Source organism: Bradysia coprophila, unplaced genomic scaffold, assembly GCF_014529535.1.
Source record: "Bradysia coprophila strain Holo2 unplaced genomic scaffold, BU_Bcop_v1 contig_732, whole genome shotgun sequence".
In the NCBI taxonomy this organism is placed as follows: domain Eukaryota; kingdom Metazoa; phylum Arthropoda; class Insecta; order Diptera; family Sciaridae; genus Bradysia; species Bradysia coprophila.
Genome location: NW_023503972.1, coordinates 4,759,047 through 4,776,229, shown reverse-complemented (window position 1 = coordinate 4,776,229; position 17,183 = coordinate 4,759,047). Strand labels below are relative to the sequence as shown.

Sequence of the window (17,183 nt, the reverse complement as noted above, 5' to 3'; positions counted from 1 at the left end):
GCTGAAATTGAAAACTGAATAGAACAAAAAAAATTGAGATTTACAGAAAATGCAGATTTTTTTCATCTAGCCGTTTCTTGTAAAACTCGTCGTTTTGTCTAACGGTTTCTTCGCCGTTTCTTCTGAAAAATTAAAAAAACGACGAAATTTAGAAGAAATGACGAATTATAGAAGAAACGGGGAATTTTTAGAAGTAAGGGCGAGTTGCGAGTTCTAGAAGAAACGACGATAAGAAACGACGAGAAGAAACGACGAGTTTTAGAAAAAACGACAAATTTTAGAAGAAACTGCGAGTTTTAGAAGAAATGTCGAAAAACTTGCCGTTATTTCTAGGTTTCGTGTGTCTATGTTTCTCAAGTGGCCGAAACTTCTGCATAATTTCGTCGCACTGATCTCAAAACTTGTGTCACTCGTGCACACAACCATAGAAATCCCGTGAATCTTGTGTTCATATACGTTTTACGGTAACGGAGGAATGTGGTGTCTTCAGTCTATGAACATTGGTCGAAAACATTTACGAGCACGAAAGAGTGGAATAATGAAAATTTTGCTCACGAGAAAAAGTGGAGTTTTCACCTAGAGGGAGGAGGGCCTATTTTCTAAAATGGGTTTTCTAGAATTATCAAGAGTGAAATCGCAAGTTCCTAAAGCAATCAGCGTGTCGTCCCATCCGGAATGGTTAATTCTACGGCTTAGCCGAGGGCTTAGCAGCGTAAATCACTTCACACTAACTGTTCTCAAAATAATAAATTTTCTCACATAGAGACTCAAGCAAGATCAGTGTCATTTGAGAGCTACTACATTTGGCTTCCCGGCAAAAATATTTTCAGGTCGATGACGGCCGTTTGGGTGAGTCAGGTCGATGAAAAGGCTTTAGAGTAATAGCCCAAAAAAGTTTTCGAATTTTACTTCATCGATTTCTTCTCAAAAGACAATTTCTAAAAACTAGCGTTTTTCAAGTTAAACCAATATCTTGTAATGCGGTTACGGCATTTGATTTCCAACTTTCTGTATTTCTTGATAATCGTCAAAATTTTGGAGAATTTCGATCAGACGACCACCACTTTTTAAAACGACACTTCGGAGAGAGGTGAGTTTTACCTCGTTGAACTCAAAGATTCCCATCGGTACCACACTGAGCGAAATACTGTGTTTGTCACAACAATTGTGCGGATTCAATCAATTTTCTATTTCTATTTGTGATAAACATGCTATGTTTGCAGCAACCATTTTATTATTATTGTGTTAACCATTCTTGCTGTGAAGATGTCATTCTAGTTACAAACATTTTATGTTTGCAGAAAACATGAAAATCCCAATCATGTCGGCCCATTTTTGAGGTTTATTTTTGTGGTAACCATGCAATGATTTTCACAATCATACTATGTTTCCTCCCACAACCATACCATGGTTATCCCATTAATGAATCGTGAAATTATTTCTCTGAGTGGATGCTTTTCAAAATTCATTGAATTCAACTTCGAAGAATTTGCGATTTCAATCGTATGCTTGAATGAATACTTATTACCATAGCATCTGCAACCAAGCAGTAGAACATATTTTTCAAGGAAGGCTTGCGTATGCAACCGATGCAACACTACTATTTTGTAGATGAGAGTTTCCGGTGTACTGTATTTTGGACACACATGCTCCAGTTGTTGACAGTATTTCTGTTTCGATAATTAAATGTTTCATCCTGATTGTTTATTGACAAATTTTCACTAATAGAATAATATTTGACAATTATTGGTGCGAATTTCTATAAATTTGTTTGAAATGACCTACTTGTCTACATTTTACAGTAATCTAAAATCTTTAAATTTGTGCCACTTTGGAGGCTCTCACTCAAGGCTGTATACTTTGTGGTATTCAATATTCCGAAGGTACAAAGTTTACAGCCTTGGCTCTCACTAAGATTACACTTGTGGCGGTTCAAAAAATGTTGTTTACTTGGTGGCAGATCATATTAGAGAGGCTAAATATCCGTTAAAAAATCTGTTCTAGTGCTTGGTTCAGTGCTATGCTATCAGAAACTCTAGAATTACGAGTGTCCCGTTTATATGCAACAAATAATACATATTTATTTATGCTTCGATATATCGTTTTGAAGTTCGTGTAGCATAACAGTAGAGATACAAATCCTTTAAATTAGACTTATTTTACACTTATTTCTTGTTCCGTTGTACCATTTTCAAGTGCTTATTTGATTTAGCTTTTACAGATGACAGGCATATTGCAAATATATCGAATCACTCACTTCTTCTCATCTAAGAAGTATATATTTTGAGCCGATTGAATCTTTCACTTTAACAGATCCATCACACAGTTTTATGTTTCATTAGGGGTCATTCAAATAGTGCGTACTTATATCAAGACTGTAAACTTTAAGCGCGAACATACCAATGAAAGTGTAAAACAGGTATGGTCTATTGTTCGCCCGGAGGACATACAAATTTGATTTTCGTACTTAAACGCACTCATTTTCATATTATTTTGATTTAAAATGTGAGTGTGTTTAAGACGAATTCGCCGATCGACCATACCTGTTCTAGACTTTCATTGGAACATACCTCTTCCATACAAACAATTTCACCAAAATCAAATTTGTTGTACGAAACGTCGTGTGTCACCCGCGTATCTGCATCTGCGCTTACAGCCTTGGTCTACATGACTTAGGTTAAGAAAATTGATCTGCTTCGCTAATAAGGCCATCTTTGAATAAACGATTCCGTAATTTCGTTATTTCTTTTCCAAACAAAAAACCATGGTGTTGAGTTCGGCATTAAATATTTACTCCTGAGCGTAATGTCAAATTAATTGAATTTCAAATATTTGGTTAAACGTTTACAAGAATGGTATATGGTTCAAACATGCAAATATGTTTTGAAAAATTTTATTTATTGCTTTGTCTAACAACCATTCAAGAGGTTGCCAAAGCAAATATAACCTTAGCTTATAATAAGCCGCTTATTTTTAGGAATTAAATTTTTAAAAGTTCTCAAAGATTCCTTTTTTGGTAAAATGTAAAAAGAATTGTACGGATACGGAGCCAGTTGGTTGGCTCGGCAACGTGAAAGACAACTTAGAAAGTCGTGAAACGAACATAGGTACTTTGAAAAGGTAACGAGAAAATTTTATTGACGTTTCGTCGGATGACAATTCGGGTGAGAAAATGTCTATTTCCTGTCCTCATGTTTTCACAGTGTAGAAAATAGATATTTACCTCGCATACATGGAAAACGTTATGCTTAGGAAATTTCAACACGAGCAAATTTTTCCTCTCTCGGAAAACAAATAACTATTTCATCTGTCTCTCAATTTGATCTCTATTTGTAGTGATAAATATTACGCAGCCATTTCCAATCATAATCGTTATAACAAATCTAAGAGCAACGACCATATCAATTGAACATTTTTTCTTGAAAAGATCGATGCATAAATTGGATGTCGATTCTCGGTTATGTAATTACTTGAGCTTCATGTAGTCACTAATTACGATTACGATTGAAACTTTTCAATTAATTCCACATCAAAGCGCGGTAATTATCTTATTATTAACAATTTTCTCACATTTATTATTTAAGAAGCTCGATTCGATCGTTAACTTAGTGCGCGTACCCGTTTCGTTACTGTGATTTTAATAGCTTGTTTATTGGTGAGAAAAGTAAAGCAAAAAACTTGGATAAACAATAAAAGTATCCTGATCTCGGTCACCATTCGACTCTTTTTATTTAGGGTTATTAACAACTGCTAACGACCATCATCACCTACCGACAACTCTACAAATACTAGTGAAATGATACCAGATGGGATAATCGGGCCAGCAACGCCATCTGTTATCATTTCTCTGGCAAATACTAACAGTGACAGCTAGCGTTTACGACAAACGTACATTCTCCTCCTTTCGTTGTGGTAGAGTTTCCGGATGATGACGGTCGTAATATGACTTTTTATTGAATTTTATCAACGCACTTCAAGCAAAAGTGCTATTAATGACAGCTGCCAAATAGAGTAGTATTTTGTATGAAATTTTATCCCCACTCTTTTAACAGTGTAAAATTTTGTATGGAGCACTGTCAAGTTTCAGTACCCTATTTAGAGTACCACTTTTGCTTGAAGTGCGTTGATTTTATCTGTTTTTGTGTTGTGCTACCTAGTATCAACACGGATTCGTTCTACAGTTAATGAAGAAAATTTATATCTCCAGTATTCAGCACTTAGAGGCAGGAGTGACAGCCTCCTTCTGATCTGACTGTCGTTTAACCGTGTAACATCGGACAGTCTCAGATGAAATACACACCTCGTCCTATCTTTTCCAAGCTGAAACCTACTTTGTGCCCATGTCAAATTAGGTTCTCTCGTCAACATTTTTTTATGGTGCTCAGTGACAAAACGATCACATTTCGTTTCAAGGCCGTATCAATTTCGGCGTTATTCCTGTCGGTTCACAGTATATATGTGAAACAGACCCATTAATAATCTGACCTTTTGCATTACCTTCTGTTTTTAATATGAACTTTTTGTAAGAGAAGTTTGGTTTGAAGGGCATTTTTCCTCTGTTAACTAATCCTCCTCGCTATCCTTTGGTTAATAAATTCCCATTTTTGTCTTACCCCTCCATTACTAATTTTGTTAGCCTCAAGTCCACAAAGCGATGGTTTGCATTTCCATTAAGTAGTTCTGACATCAATGACAAATCACAAGGTTACACTGGTCTTGGTCTTTGATATTTGCCCGACCGTTTTGTGCATGTGTTATGTTCATATATATATATATACGTGTGCAGACTTAATGGTAAAACAATCGCGCAAGTCCAGCATAAATAATATCGACGCGTAGGTGCATATTATATATAGATGTTGACTGTTAAGCGCCAAGCACTAAATGGTTTTTTCCGCTGCCAATTAGTAGGTTTATATCCATCACTTCGTGAAGATTAACAATTTATTATACCGCCGAGAGTTCGCTTAAATTCCGGTTTATCGAAGATGATTGATCTTATGAAAGTTGTTTCTGCAGTTGTACTTTCGTTGTTTGTAGTAGCTAAGTGCGGTAAGTTCTCGTTGATTCTATAAATATGTAAATGCAAAACGAGTTTTATGGTAAGAAGTTAGAATTTTTTAAATATTATTATTTACTGCATTATAGGATTTGCGGTCCCTCTGGAAAGCAATGTCGTCGGAGGTCATCGTTTCGGCAATGATGATGATGGTAGTGTCTACACCATCATTGTTCTCGGTGCTTCTGTAAGTATCAGCAACATACCTACTTTGCATAATTTTGCAAATGAACGCGAACTTATACGATTATTAATAGTTGTAATTAACACATCCCGACTAATGTACTAACCATCAGTGATTTCAGATTACTTATCATCTTTTGTACTCGCTCGGAGCGGACAATTTTTTTTTTGTTTAATTTAAAGTTGAAAGTAATCGTGCACATAGGGAGAGTGGCGCAAGTCCAATAACCAGAATAAAAGTGTCGTTAACCGCGGAACTGTTTCCAAACGGGCCTAAACTACCATTAAAACAAGCTTGGCATCCGTATGAGCTCAACGATTCAAAAATCGGTGGTCTTGACCGAAATATAAATTTTTGAATCTAGAAACCCGAACCCGAATTTGCGATGTAATGTGGTACCGAGGGGTAAACCACTCGGGTAATTGATTACCCAAGCTGCTCGGAATTTAAGGAGAATCCGGTAATTAAACGGAATTGACAGAAATTAATGGGAATTGAAGGGAATTGAAAGTAAATGAAAGGAATTGACAGTAATTACTGGGAATTGAAAGAAATTGACAGGAAGTACCTTTAGAAATTGAAAGGAATTACGGAATTGAACGGAATTGAAAGGAATTATAGCGAATCCGGCAATTAGATGAATTGATCCGGTATTTTAGGTAATTAAATGGAGTTGACAGGAATTAATGGGAATTATAAGAAATTAGTATCTATAGAAATTGAAAGGGAATGGGGGATTGAAGTTTTGACCAATTCGACGCAGAACGTTATTCTAAGCAAAAAATTGTTCAATGGTATGCCTCTAAGAGGAACATATTTTTTTATAAAATTAATTTTGTTTACAAAGTGCGACCCTAAATCGATCCAATTTTGTCAGCTGCCTAAAATGTGCCGGAGGCCGTTTCCAGTCTCGATGCACCAAGAACTACATGGGTATCGACAATTCTGATCAAAAGAATTTCTAAAAACAGTGTCAAATTGAAAATATAATAATTCCTTAAAAATGTTATCAAAAATATAAGGGCCGCCAATTTGTAATTTTTTTACTGTATACGTTTCGAAGTTTAGACGAACTAATAAAAAGATCACTGCATTTTAGAAACATACCGTTGAACAATTTTTTGTTTAGAATAATGTTTTACGTCGATTAAAAATAACTTGTTAAAACTTCAGTCACCCATTGAAAGAAATTGAAAGGAATTGAGGAAGTAGAGTGAATCCGGCAATTAGATGAATTGATCAGGTAATTGAGGTAATTAAACGGAATTGAAAGGAATTAGAAATTGATTTGCCACCCTTTTGGCCAGTGGCTTACCCCTCGTGTGGTACAGTTCTCTTTCAGCTGGTCCACTCATACAACCTCACTGCCTTATACGTGTTTATACGGGTTTAATAGTTATGGTAGTGGTAAAACTGTATAAAGATGCATACGAGGCAGTGAGGTTATATGCAAAGCAGCTGATCCAGAACAGATTTATATTAACGGATTCCCTCTTATACAAAAATTGGTCCGCAGTTACATTATACTAACCACTTTACAAACATAATTTAGATGAGAAATTTTGACTACTGCGTCGAGGAGGCCGCTCTTAAAAATTCTGTTCTAGTGCTGTTCTAGTTCAATACTGTGGTTTGACACTTTAAAAATTTGAATTTGTTTTGAAAGTCTGCACAAGCACTTGCGTTACATTTCCAACATAAAGGGTTTTTACCAGGGCTAAAAATTTCCAAAAGCTGCCAACGTCCGAAAACCGATTTTTTCCACCATTTCGAACGGTTTTGGCAACTCCTGAACTCAGCCTTGCGTTTTAGCTGACTCTCGATTATTTCTTGACACTATCAGCATTCAAATGAAGTCGAGCATGATTAATTTGAAAGATGAGAGCGTCAAGCTCTTTGGAGTTGCCAAAACCGTTCGAAATGGTGGAAAAATTCGGTTTTTGGACGTTTTGGAAATTTGTGACAATTTTTTGGGAATTTTGTAAAAAATTTCCCCAAAAAATTCCAAAAATATGCCCTGGTAAAAGCTTCGGGAAATGCGGGAAATGCAACGCGAGTGCTTGATAAGACTTTCAAAACAAATTCAAATTTTAAAATTTTTTCAAAAATAAGCTCTGATTTTTACTGATGATAAAATACGTCACTTACTTCACCTCCTCCCTCTTGCGTTACGTAATTCATAAACGACCCCTGACTTCAAATTATCGATCTTGCCCAGAGCCAGTTATGGCTCTTCATGAGCCAGTTATGATATGGAATTCCATTTTTTTTTTTTCAGGGAGACTTAGGAAAGAAACTGGTCTATCCAGCGTTATGGTAATGTACCTACGTGCCTCAACGTTCTCATTAAATTTCGTATAATAATTTCGCTTTTACCTTTCCAACGTTACACAGGACTTTATTCCGAGAAAATTTATTACCGAAAAATGTCCACATTGTTGGATACGCTCGTTCCGATTTGAGCGTGGAAAAAATACGCAAAAATGTGGATCCTTATGTCGTCGATAAAACCGACGGAAAGAAATACGATCAATTTTGGAGCGTCGTAAATCGATACGTTCGTGGCGGCTACGATGCCGATGACGACTGGATTAAATTAGATGCACAACTCAAAGAACTGGAGAAATCGGCACCGAAAGCCAATCGGCTATATTACATGGCACTTCCTTCCACTGTGTACCAACAGGCTATCGTACCGTTGAAAGCCCATGCCATGGCAAAGTCGTAAGTTTTCTTTCTCCCTTTTTTTGATCTAGCTCTAAATTTTGATAATTTTTTCGAATCAGAGGCTGGACACGTATCGTTTTCGAGAAGCCATTCGGTGAAGATTCCGAAACGTCTGACATTTTATCGGCGCAAATAGAAAAATTATTCACCGAAGACCAAATCTACCGGATGGATCATTTCTTGGGCAAAGAAGTCGTTCAAATGTTACTCGGTTTCCGGTTCGGGAACACTCTGTTCGAAAGTATTTGGGATCGCGAACATATTTCTGCCGTTCTGGTTGAGTTGAAAGAAGATTTTGGTACGTTGGGACGAGGTGGATATTTCGATAAAGCGGGTATCATACGGGACGTTATCCAAAATCACTTGCTGCAAGTGCTGACGATAATTGCAATGGAAAAACCACGGACCACCAACGCTGATGATATTCGCAACGAAAAGGTGAAACTGTTGAAAGCGATTCCTGCTATCAAATTAGAGGATGCGATTCTCGGCCAATACGTTGGCAATCCGAATGGAACCACAGATGATGAACGGACGGGCTATTTAGAAGACAAAACTTTGAAAGATCAGAATTCGATAACTTCAACGTATGGACTGATGAGTCTCAACGTGGAAAATGATCGCTGGAGGGGAGTTCCATTCTTCCTCAGATGCGGCAAAGCAATAAACGATCATCGAGCCGAAATTCGAATTCAATTCAAAAAGGTTGCGGACGATATTTTCCATGGACAATCCAAAATGAATGAGTTAGTCATCCGCTTGTATCCGGACGAAGCCATTCGATTCCACGTCAATTTGAAGCAGCCAGGTTTCAATGATACGCTGCATCCAACGCAATTGAATCTTGTTTACAACGACAAATTTCCGGTGAGTGGACCACGCCGCAGACATTTCTTTTAGATTCAAAAAACTTACGCTTTGAAATTCTCACAGGGCGCACAAATTCCCGAATCATATGAGAGATTGATTGGTGAAGTTCTTGACGGCTCGCAGGTGAATTTCGTACGATCCGATGAACTGTCCGAAGCGTGGAGAATATTCACTCCTCTTCTTCATCAAATTGAAAAACAGCATCAGAAGCCTTACAGTTACGTATTTGGTTCTCGTGGACCCAGCGAAGCTGACCATTTCTTTGTGTCGCATGGATTCGAATCGGATCCCGACTTTACCTGGGATAAACCTTAGGATTGACGACAATTTTAATTGCATTTGGTCGAAGAGCTCATCCCGGCGATTGATGTACGGAAATATTTTTGATTTGATTAAAAGAAATAAATTGTCGAAGCAACGCACTTCAAGCAAAAGTGGTTCGAGTGACAGCTGTCAAAGAGAGTACTACTTTTTCCATATTTTTTACCGTGTCAAAATTTTTTACTGTCCAGTTTCAGTACACTACTTAGAGTACCACTCATGCTTGAAGTGCGTTTGTCGAAGCCAATACAATCAATTTTTTTCTGGAGCAACTTTCCGACACATTTACCTGTACTAATCCGTCCATTTGCATGAAAAGTTGTATTCGTGTCTTTCTTGGACGATTGACCTCAGACCTCACTTTGCTCGGCCTACAATTCGCAAAATTGTCTAAAATCAATCTTTCAAAACAGATACGTAAATAGCTATTTGTGGCGCAAAATTTGCGTGAGTGTTACTCTAAATAGGGTACTGAAACTTGACAGTGTTCCATATAACTGTAAAGCGTAACTGCTCATTAAACAGCAAAAGGCTTTAAAAATCCATTCTTTGCTTGCAGTGCGTTGGCTTAGCAAGACGTTTACAAAAATTGATACTCCTAATAAATGTCGAGTTGGATCCCGCATATCACATATCGAAAACTCATTTTGTTGGTCTTCCAATCTGACCCTCATTCGAGCAACTTTGATCTTGTGAAGTGTTTACAAAAAGTTGTGATGCTGAAAGATGCGATGAATGAAATCGGTAGGAGTAGCTAAGACTTACGACTCGAGGCATGAGCGAAGTTGCTTCAAACCCTGTACATATGTTACACGGTGTGTCTGAACCAAATTTCATTAAAAAATTTTGCACCTCTGATTTCTCTTCGTATTTTACCTTTTTGGGCAAAGAACCTAGCAGGGTAGGTAATAGAGGTCTTACCACGTCAAATAGAGTAGTGTTTAGCCCCCAACGAAGTACTGGGGGCTTATAAGATTAATATGCCGTTTGTAACACGTCGAATTGGAAGCAGACAGTAAGGGCAATGCATTTGGTTGTGTTCATAGATGACGAATCCGCAATAAAAACAAGGCATCAGAACAGTCGGAGCGTTTGCTGCGACTTAGCCCCGTACAACCCGTAATCCTATTTCGTCCGCAACCATAATACGTTCGTAGCCCTAATAAGCCCGGAACCCTAATACGTCTACAACCCTCTAATGCGTCTGTTACCAAAATGCAAGTCAAGTTGGGCATTGTCAAATTTACTGAAACTGTTCATTTTTAAAATTGCGCATAGCGCAATTACGAAAGCCCGTACGAAGTACCTTTCAAATAAAACCAACAATTTACGACATTATTTTAGAAACCCAAAATTTTTTGCCAACTTTCCATTGGGTATTCAATTACCTCTCAAATGAAACAAAAACTAGCAAAATCGGTTGAGATTTACTCAATTTATGTGCAAAGAGCACTTGGGGCCGAGTAGCGGCCTTAGTCCAAGGGCCCAAATTTGGAACTTTTTTCGCCATCATTCTATTCGGCATTCAATTACCTTCTATAAAAAACTAAATCTAGCAAAATCGGATGAGATTTACTCGATTTATGTGCAAAAAACACTTAGGGCCGAGTAGCGGCCTTAGTCCAAGGGCCCAAATTTGGAACTTTTTTCGCCATCATTCTATTCGGCATTCAATTACCTTCTATAAAAAACTAAATCTAGCAAAATCGGATGAGATTTACTCGATTTATGTGCAAAAAACACTTAGGGCCGAGTAGCGGCCTTAGTCCAAGGGCCCAAATTTGGAACTTTTTTCGTCACGTTCTTTTCGGTATTCAATTACCTTCTATAAAAAACTAAATCTAGCAAAATCGGATGAGATTTACTCGATTTATGTGCAAAAAACACTTAGGGCCGAGTAGCGGCCTTAGTCCAAGGGCCCAAATTTGGAACTTTTTTCGCCATCATTCTATTCGGCATTCAATTATCTCTCAAATGAAACAAAAACTAGCAAAATCGGATGAGATTTACTCGATTTATGTGCAAAAAACACTTAGGGCCGAGTAGCGGCCTTAGTCCAAGGGCCCAAATTTGAAACTTTTTTCGCCATCATTCTATTCGGTATTCAATTACCTTCTATAAAAAACTAAATCTAGCAAAATCGGATGAGATTTACTCGATTTATGTGCAAAAAACACTTAGGGCCGAGTAGCGGCCTTAGTCCAAGGGCCTAAATTTGGAACTTTTTTCGCCATCATTCTATTCGGCATTCAATTATCTCTCAAATGAAACAAAAACTAGCAAAATCGGATGAGATTTACTCGATTTGTGTGCAAAAAACACTTAGGGCCGAGTAACGACCTTTGAGCCCTCCCAACAAGCCCACGTTGCATCTTACCCAAAAACAATGTTCAGCAACTTTGTTCTACTCGTCAATACCTTTCATCCGTCCGTCCGTCTGTGACCCCTCTAGCTTGAGCAAATCACAACCTTTTTTCAAAATTCTTTTTTTCCCCGATTGGTATCGACAAAAGTAAGGTCAAGTTCGAAAATGGGCATGGTAGGGTCGGCCCTTCCAGAGCTAGGGCCCTATAGGTGTTTTTCAGTCTTTCGGCGATATCTACCGAAATACGCACGCAATAGCTGCTTGTGATATATCAAATGAAAGGTATTGACGAGTAGAACAAAGTTGCTGAACATTGTTTTTGGGTAAGATGCAACGCGGGCTTGTTGGGAGGGCTCAAAGGTCGTTACTCGGCCCTAAGTGTTTTTTGCACATAAATCGAGTAAATCTCATTCGATTTTGCTAGATTTTGTTTCATTTGAGAGATAATTGAATGCCGAATAGAATGATGGCAAAAAAAGTTTTAAATTTGGACCCTTGCACTAAGGCCGCTACTCGGCCCTAAGTGCTCTTTGCACATAAATCGAGTAAATCTCAACCGATTTGGCTAGTTTTTGTTTCATTTGAGAGGTAATTGAATACCCAATGGAAAGTTGGCAAAAAATTTTGGGTTTCTAAAATAATGTCGTAAATAGTTGGTTTTATTTGAGAGGTACTTCGTACGGGCTTTCGTAATTGCGCTATGCGCAATTTTAAAAATGAACACTTTCAGTAAATTTGACCATGCCCAACTTGACTTGCATTTTGGTAACAGACGCATTAGAGGGTTGTAGACGTAGTAGGGTTCCGGGCGAATTACGGCTACGGACGTATTATGGTTACGGACGAAATAGGATTACGGGTCGTACGGGGCTAAGTCGCAGCAAACGCTCCGACTGTTCTGATGCCTTGTTTTTTGATTAATTTTGGTTCGGCCGTGGCTAATATTTGAAACATATGAATGTTGGACGGACTGGCGCAACTACGAAAACTACAAGAGGACTTACTCGATTAATAAGACCAGGTCAATTTTTGACATCAACTTTTCGCATAATCATTTTCTAGGGCAGATAGTGATGCGAAAAGAGGAGTTCACGTGAAGGAATTTCTCTTTGAAGGATTAAACACGAATGGCCGTCATCTAGAGGTTCTTTGACTTTGTTTGTACGATGTACAAATTTTGTTGCTCAAATAATTTTATCTACACGGTCTAGTTGTTTCCGCAGAACCACAAATAATAAAATGAACAAGTAGGTGAGGCTTTCACTAACATTTAATTGGATGTTCAATATGCAGGCAGTACTTACGTCTACAACACAATTTCTATTCGACTTTACAAAAACTCAATTAACTTACAACTTAAAGACCAAACCCTTTTATCCATTCCACAACCAATGTTCGTTTGACCGACGATCAAATTACATGAAATGGTGGAATATCGTCATCATTTTGCAGCCTCACTTAATCGATCAATTTTGCTTATCTCCTCCATTATTCCTATGAAATCTGCCTCCAATGGACCAGACAATCTTACTTAAAGTATACAAGTCTCGTCCTACAGTCCGGACTACTCACTACTATTACTCCTTTATCCCACCAACTACCCGCAATTCCTTCGAATGAGTACATCGTTGGAAAATAGCCGCCCGCTGGAAGCGGTATTTTTTTCTCCGTAATTAATTGTCCATTTCTGCAAAAGTAAACTTTCACCGATGTGCTGTTCCTGGCATTATCCGGATATCTGATTCCACACTCGATGACATCGCCATCGTACCACTTCGGTGATAGTCTTGTCGAAATTCCGCCATATATCACGTCTCCTGCACTGTCGAATCCGATAGACTTTCCAAACAAGCCAGGAATTTTTTCTCTTTGGTGGTCGACGCAACCGAGCCCAACGGCTACGTACTTTAATGGATCGAAATCCACAAGTTTAACTTTGAAACTTGGATCGGCTGGACAGGTTGGTGATAATGCTTGAGCAAGGCCGTTGAAGCATTCGTCCTTAACTTCCATGACGTGAACTTCCACTTTCATATTGTAAATCAACTTCCATTGCGGTGGTCCAGTGTTGTTACGGGTATCGAAATCGGGAATGAGATTCGGCTGGAGTACTCTCTGTCCATGCATTCTGTTGTGTTCATTCATTCTGTTGTACTCAGCAAGCGGACGGTTATTCCTGTCGACGGGGAGGGATTCTCTGTGTTCATGCATCCTGTTGCGTTCATGCATTCTGTTTTGTTCAGCAAGCGGACGGTTATTCCTGTCGACGGGGACGGATTCCCTTCTCTGTTGTCGACCATTAGTGGGATTGGCACAAGCACCATTCTCTTCGAGCTGTGCGCTATTTACTTCGACCTGAGCACTTTGTTCTCCGACCTGGGAACTTCCTCTTTCAGCCTGGGAGCTTGTTCCTGCCATCTGGGCACTTCCTTCTACGACCCGATTTGTTGGTCTAAAATTGCTTGTATCCAAAAAATTGCCTGTCCTCCATAAATGGTCTAAATAGTATACATTATCTGCCACATTTTCGCTGTAACGGGCAGGAGGTCCACTTGCTACAACATTATTTGGGTTGAATTTACAATTTTCACCGTGATCTTCAAGGTACTCCAGCATAATCATTTTCCTGCATCCTTGGTCCTCTGAAACGAATGACAACTGAAAACGTGTTCGAGCCCTGCAACACTAGAATCAATCTCCACTTACCAAAATTACATCTGATGATCAGCTTGTTGAATAAATTGCGAATGATTCGTCCAGGTGCTTGCATATCATCGATTGTCAGCTTTTTACGACAATCTGGACAACTTGCGTTTTTCGATAGCCAATCTTGGATGCATTCTCTACAAAACATGTGCTCGCATTTGGATTGAAGTGGATCTTCCAAGACCCGGCGGCAAATGGAACAAACAAATTCTTCCTCAATTTCGCCAACGAAGCGACGTAGATCATAGCCCATTTTTGCGATCGAAGTGGGAAATCAATTTGAAAAATTTAGTCAATTTGTTGGACTGACGTGGTCACATAAAACGACAAAAGTGAAGGCAAATTTTACAAAGAAATCAGAGTCAGAACAGTAGCAGAAGAGCGTAAAGATACAGCAGGCAGGGATGCACTCATTCTTTCATTTGACGATTCGTATATGTTATGGTCAGAGCGAGAAGTCCGAAGATCAATAATTACATCTTGTCCTACCGGCTTTGTCTTTACATTTTTCCATATATTATTTTCACACATACCGCAAAGGCAAGGTAAAATAATTGGTCCTTCTCTCTCATCATATCAGTCTATAAATTACAAGGGCTGTCCATAATTCCACCCAAAGACAATTTTTTTAAATTGAGTTTACGTTCAGATACAAAAAAAACTTAGATAGAATGTTTAAGTCAAGGTAAATGTATGGGCGGAGGTGATGCCATTCAGAGCGCAATAGTTCGATAATAATGACACTAAAAAAATGGTTGACTATGATTTACTTGTGTTTCACAAAATGTTGTGCCCATCACAAAACAAAAGACACAGGTAGATGGCGTTTATAGCGAACTTTCGTGCCACTGCACATCTGATTCGGTTATAATGGCATTACCTATCTCCGCCCATATATTTACCTTGGTTTAAGTAGAACAATGTCTGACTTAGTTTATAACAATTGGTCAAAGTTAGAGAAATCGCATATTAATTTTGTTTGTACAAACAGAGTCTGACGCTCAATTTTGGTTTTCATATTGGTAAATTTTTGGACAGCTCTCACTCAACACTCTACACAACTAATGCTATAAACGTTGGGAAGTTCACGCAGATCCTCAAGACTTAAAGCCTTGGATACAACCAGGAAAAATTTCACTGGCTCGAAAAATCCAACAGACCCTTCGGGAATCGTCCATGCTATGTCCAGTTTTTAGCATTTAGTAGCACATTTTCTCGATATTAAATATCGATCGTCTGCCAAATGATAGGTATGGTGTTTATATGGCCTGGTAGCACAGAAAATGGTGTGCTCTATAATAGCTTCACTGAACAGTCAAAAATTTATCTACATCCACGAAGAAGTTTCCCAAGAGTCTTATGAATCTTATGAACCCAACATAGATCATCTTCAGATACGGTACTTTCGGACGTAACCTAAGTTAAGTTTCGTTAAATGTTTCGTTAATTCATTCAATTGTATGAGACTTTTTTAACGCCTTAAGGAAAATGCGAATGGATATTCTTTTTGAAGGTTTGAGGATTATATTGGAACGGGAAAACATGCGCAGGTAGGCGATTACACTGTCCAATCGCGGTATATAAGAAAGACTTAGAGTTATGTTAGGAAGACTTGAGCGACCCCCTTATCAGAAAGAACATTTTCTTTGAGAGATAACTTGGTTCGAAGAGAAGGGCTTATGCTAAGATCAAAAGATGCCAGTGGTTACCATAAGAATTTGTAACTTCACAGTTTTTATGCGATCTTTGTGAATACGTTTTTCAAGAATACTACTGAAAGAACAGGCCTGCGGGCAGGAAAATTTTAACGGTTCATGTTAAAACGTTTTATTAATTAATTTGGTTAACATACGGTTCATTGGATTTTTTCCTGACAAAGTTTTCAATACACAAAAGTTATATTCTAAGTGGATGGAGTAGCTACTAGAAAATTTGGCTGGCACTGCACTCGTGCCTCGCGATCAACTCTGAGGCTGTGCTAATAAACCAAAATGCCAAAACACAACAATTCTCACAGAAATGTTTTAACACTTTAATTTCGTTGAACGAAATCCGTTATGCTTAGTTTCCTCTTACCAAAAAAAGTACTCCGTGTGAGAGACAAAATTTAATTTTTTCAATTTTTCTTTGTTTATTTGACAGTTTGCTCTCTCACGGCGCTCTAACGGCTCTCTCACGGCGTACTTTTTTTAAGTGGAATGGGCACTTTAGAATCTGGATAACTCTTTTAATCAAAAAATACGAAAGTTTACTAGACTAGTACTAGACTTGAGGACGCATGCGTGGCATGTGAAATGTACATTGTCATTTTGATGAAAAATAAATTGTTAGAATCTAAAATTGTGTTTTGATTTGTACTCATCTAGATTTTTCGTATTTTTTGATTAAAAGAGAACTCTGAGGCATCAGAACCTGTTATTTCAGAATCTAGAACATCTAGAATTAAACAAAATAACACAATCTCTGATAGGTTATCTATCATGTGCGTTCGCCTGTCGAACCTTTGTACTCAAATAATGAGAACAAAAACTGAATATGGATAGTGGATCAGATGAAGAGGATTAGCTCAGTTCCGCTGTATATTTTATTTTAGTCGCTGTACAGCAATTTAACACAAAGATGTTTCGGTTGTTGAAAATGTCAATCGTCATCCACAGAGAAGTCAACATAACCTCACTTTGATGTTTCAAGTCTGTTGTTTTCGGCCTGTCCAACCTACTTGAAGCATGAGTGGTACTATTGTATAACCGGAGTACTGAAATGGGACAGTGTGTCAAGCAAATTTTTGCACTGTAAAAAGCCCGGAATACAAAATGACAACTGTCACTCGAAGTACTTTTGCTTGTCAAAATTCGTTTTTACCGTATGATGGAACAGACTTCTTTATTAACCATATGTCAACAGACATTTAGTTGTTTGCATCTGTTTATCGGCCAACTAACAACAAAAAC

General features: G+C 38.1%; 2 protein-coding genes across 3 annotated transcripts; one reads left to right on the top strand and one right to left on the bottom strand.

The window, feature by feature from the left end:
- Window positions 1-4,889: 4,889 nt before the first annotated feature.
- Window positions 4,890-9,802, top strand: LOC119084263 (glucose-6-phosphate 1-dehydrogenase-like). Its single transcript, XM_037194171.1, has 6 exons — window positions 4,890-5,052; window positions 5,149-5,246; window positions 7,522-7,559; window positions 7,638-7,967; window positions 8,030-8,837; window positions 8,904-9,802. Exons 1-6 carry the CDS (start codon window positions 4,989-4,991, stop codon window positions 9,153-9,155), a joined length of 1,590 nt encoding a protein of 529 aa, XP_037050066.1. The 5' UTR covers window positions 4,890-4,988; the 3' UTR covers window positions 9,156-9,802.
- Window positions 9,803-12,774: 2,972 nt separating this feature from the next.
- Window positions 12,775-14,657, bottom strand: LOC119084270. 2 transcript variants are annotated; one of them, XM_037194190.1, is made up of 3 exons: window positions 14,233-14,657; window positions 13,049-14,168; window positions 12,775-13,016 (listed from the first exon to the last, which is right to left on the bottom strand). In XM_037194190.1, exons 1-2 carry the CDS (start codon window positions 14,483-14,485, stop codon window positions 13,054-13,056), a joined length of 1,368 nt encoding a protein of 455 aa, XP_037050085.1. In that variant the 5' UTR covers window positions 14,486-14,657; the 3' UTR covers window positions 12,775-13,016; window positions 13,049-13,053. The 2 variants fall into 2 exon arrangements, with proteins under 2 accessions (XP_037050085.1, XP_037050084.1); XM_037194189.1 differs by having other exon boundaries at window positions 12,775-14,168; window positions 14,233-14,656.
- Between the last annotated feature and the right edge of the window lie 2,526 nt (window positions 14,658-17,183).

Bases quoted from the DNA above. Each gene is read 5' to 3' on its own strand.
- LOC119084263 (XM_037194171.1), top strand. From the start codon at position 4,989: ATGATTGATCTTATGAAAGTTGTTTCTGCAGTTGTACTTTCGTTGTTT. The intron at 5,247-7,521 runs GTAAGTATCAGC...TTTTTTTTTCAG, and splicing joins TCATTGTTCTCGGTGCTTCT to GGAGACTTAGGAAAGAAACT. The intron at 7,968-8,029 runs GTAAGTTTTCTT...TTTTCGAATCAG, and splicing joins GCCCATGCCATGGCAAAGTC to AGGCTGGACACGTATCGTTT.
- LOC119084270 (XM_037194190.1), bottom strand. From the start codon at position 14,485: ATGGGCTATGATCTACGTCGCTTCGTTGGCGAAATTGAGGAAGAATTT. The intron at 14,169-14,232 runs GTAAGTGGAGAT...CATTCGTTTCAG, and splicing joins GATCATCAGATGTAATTTTG to AGGACCAAGGATGCAGGAAA.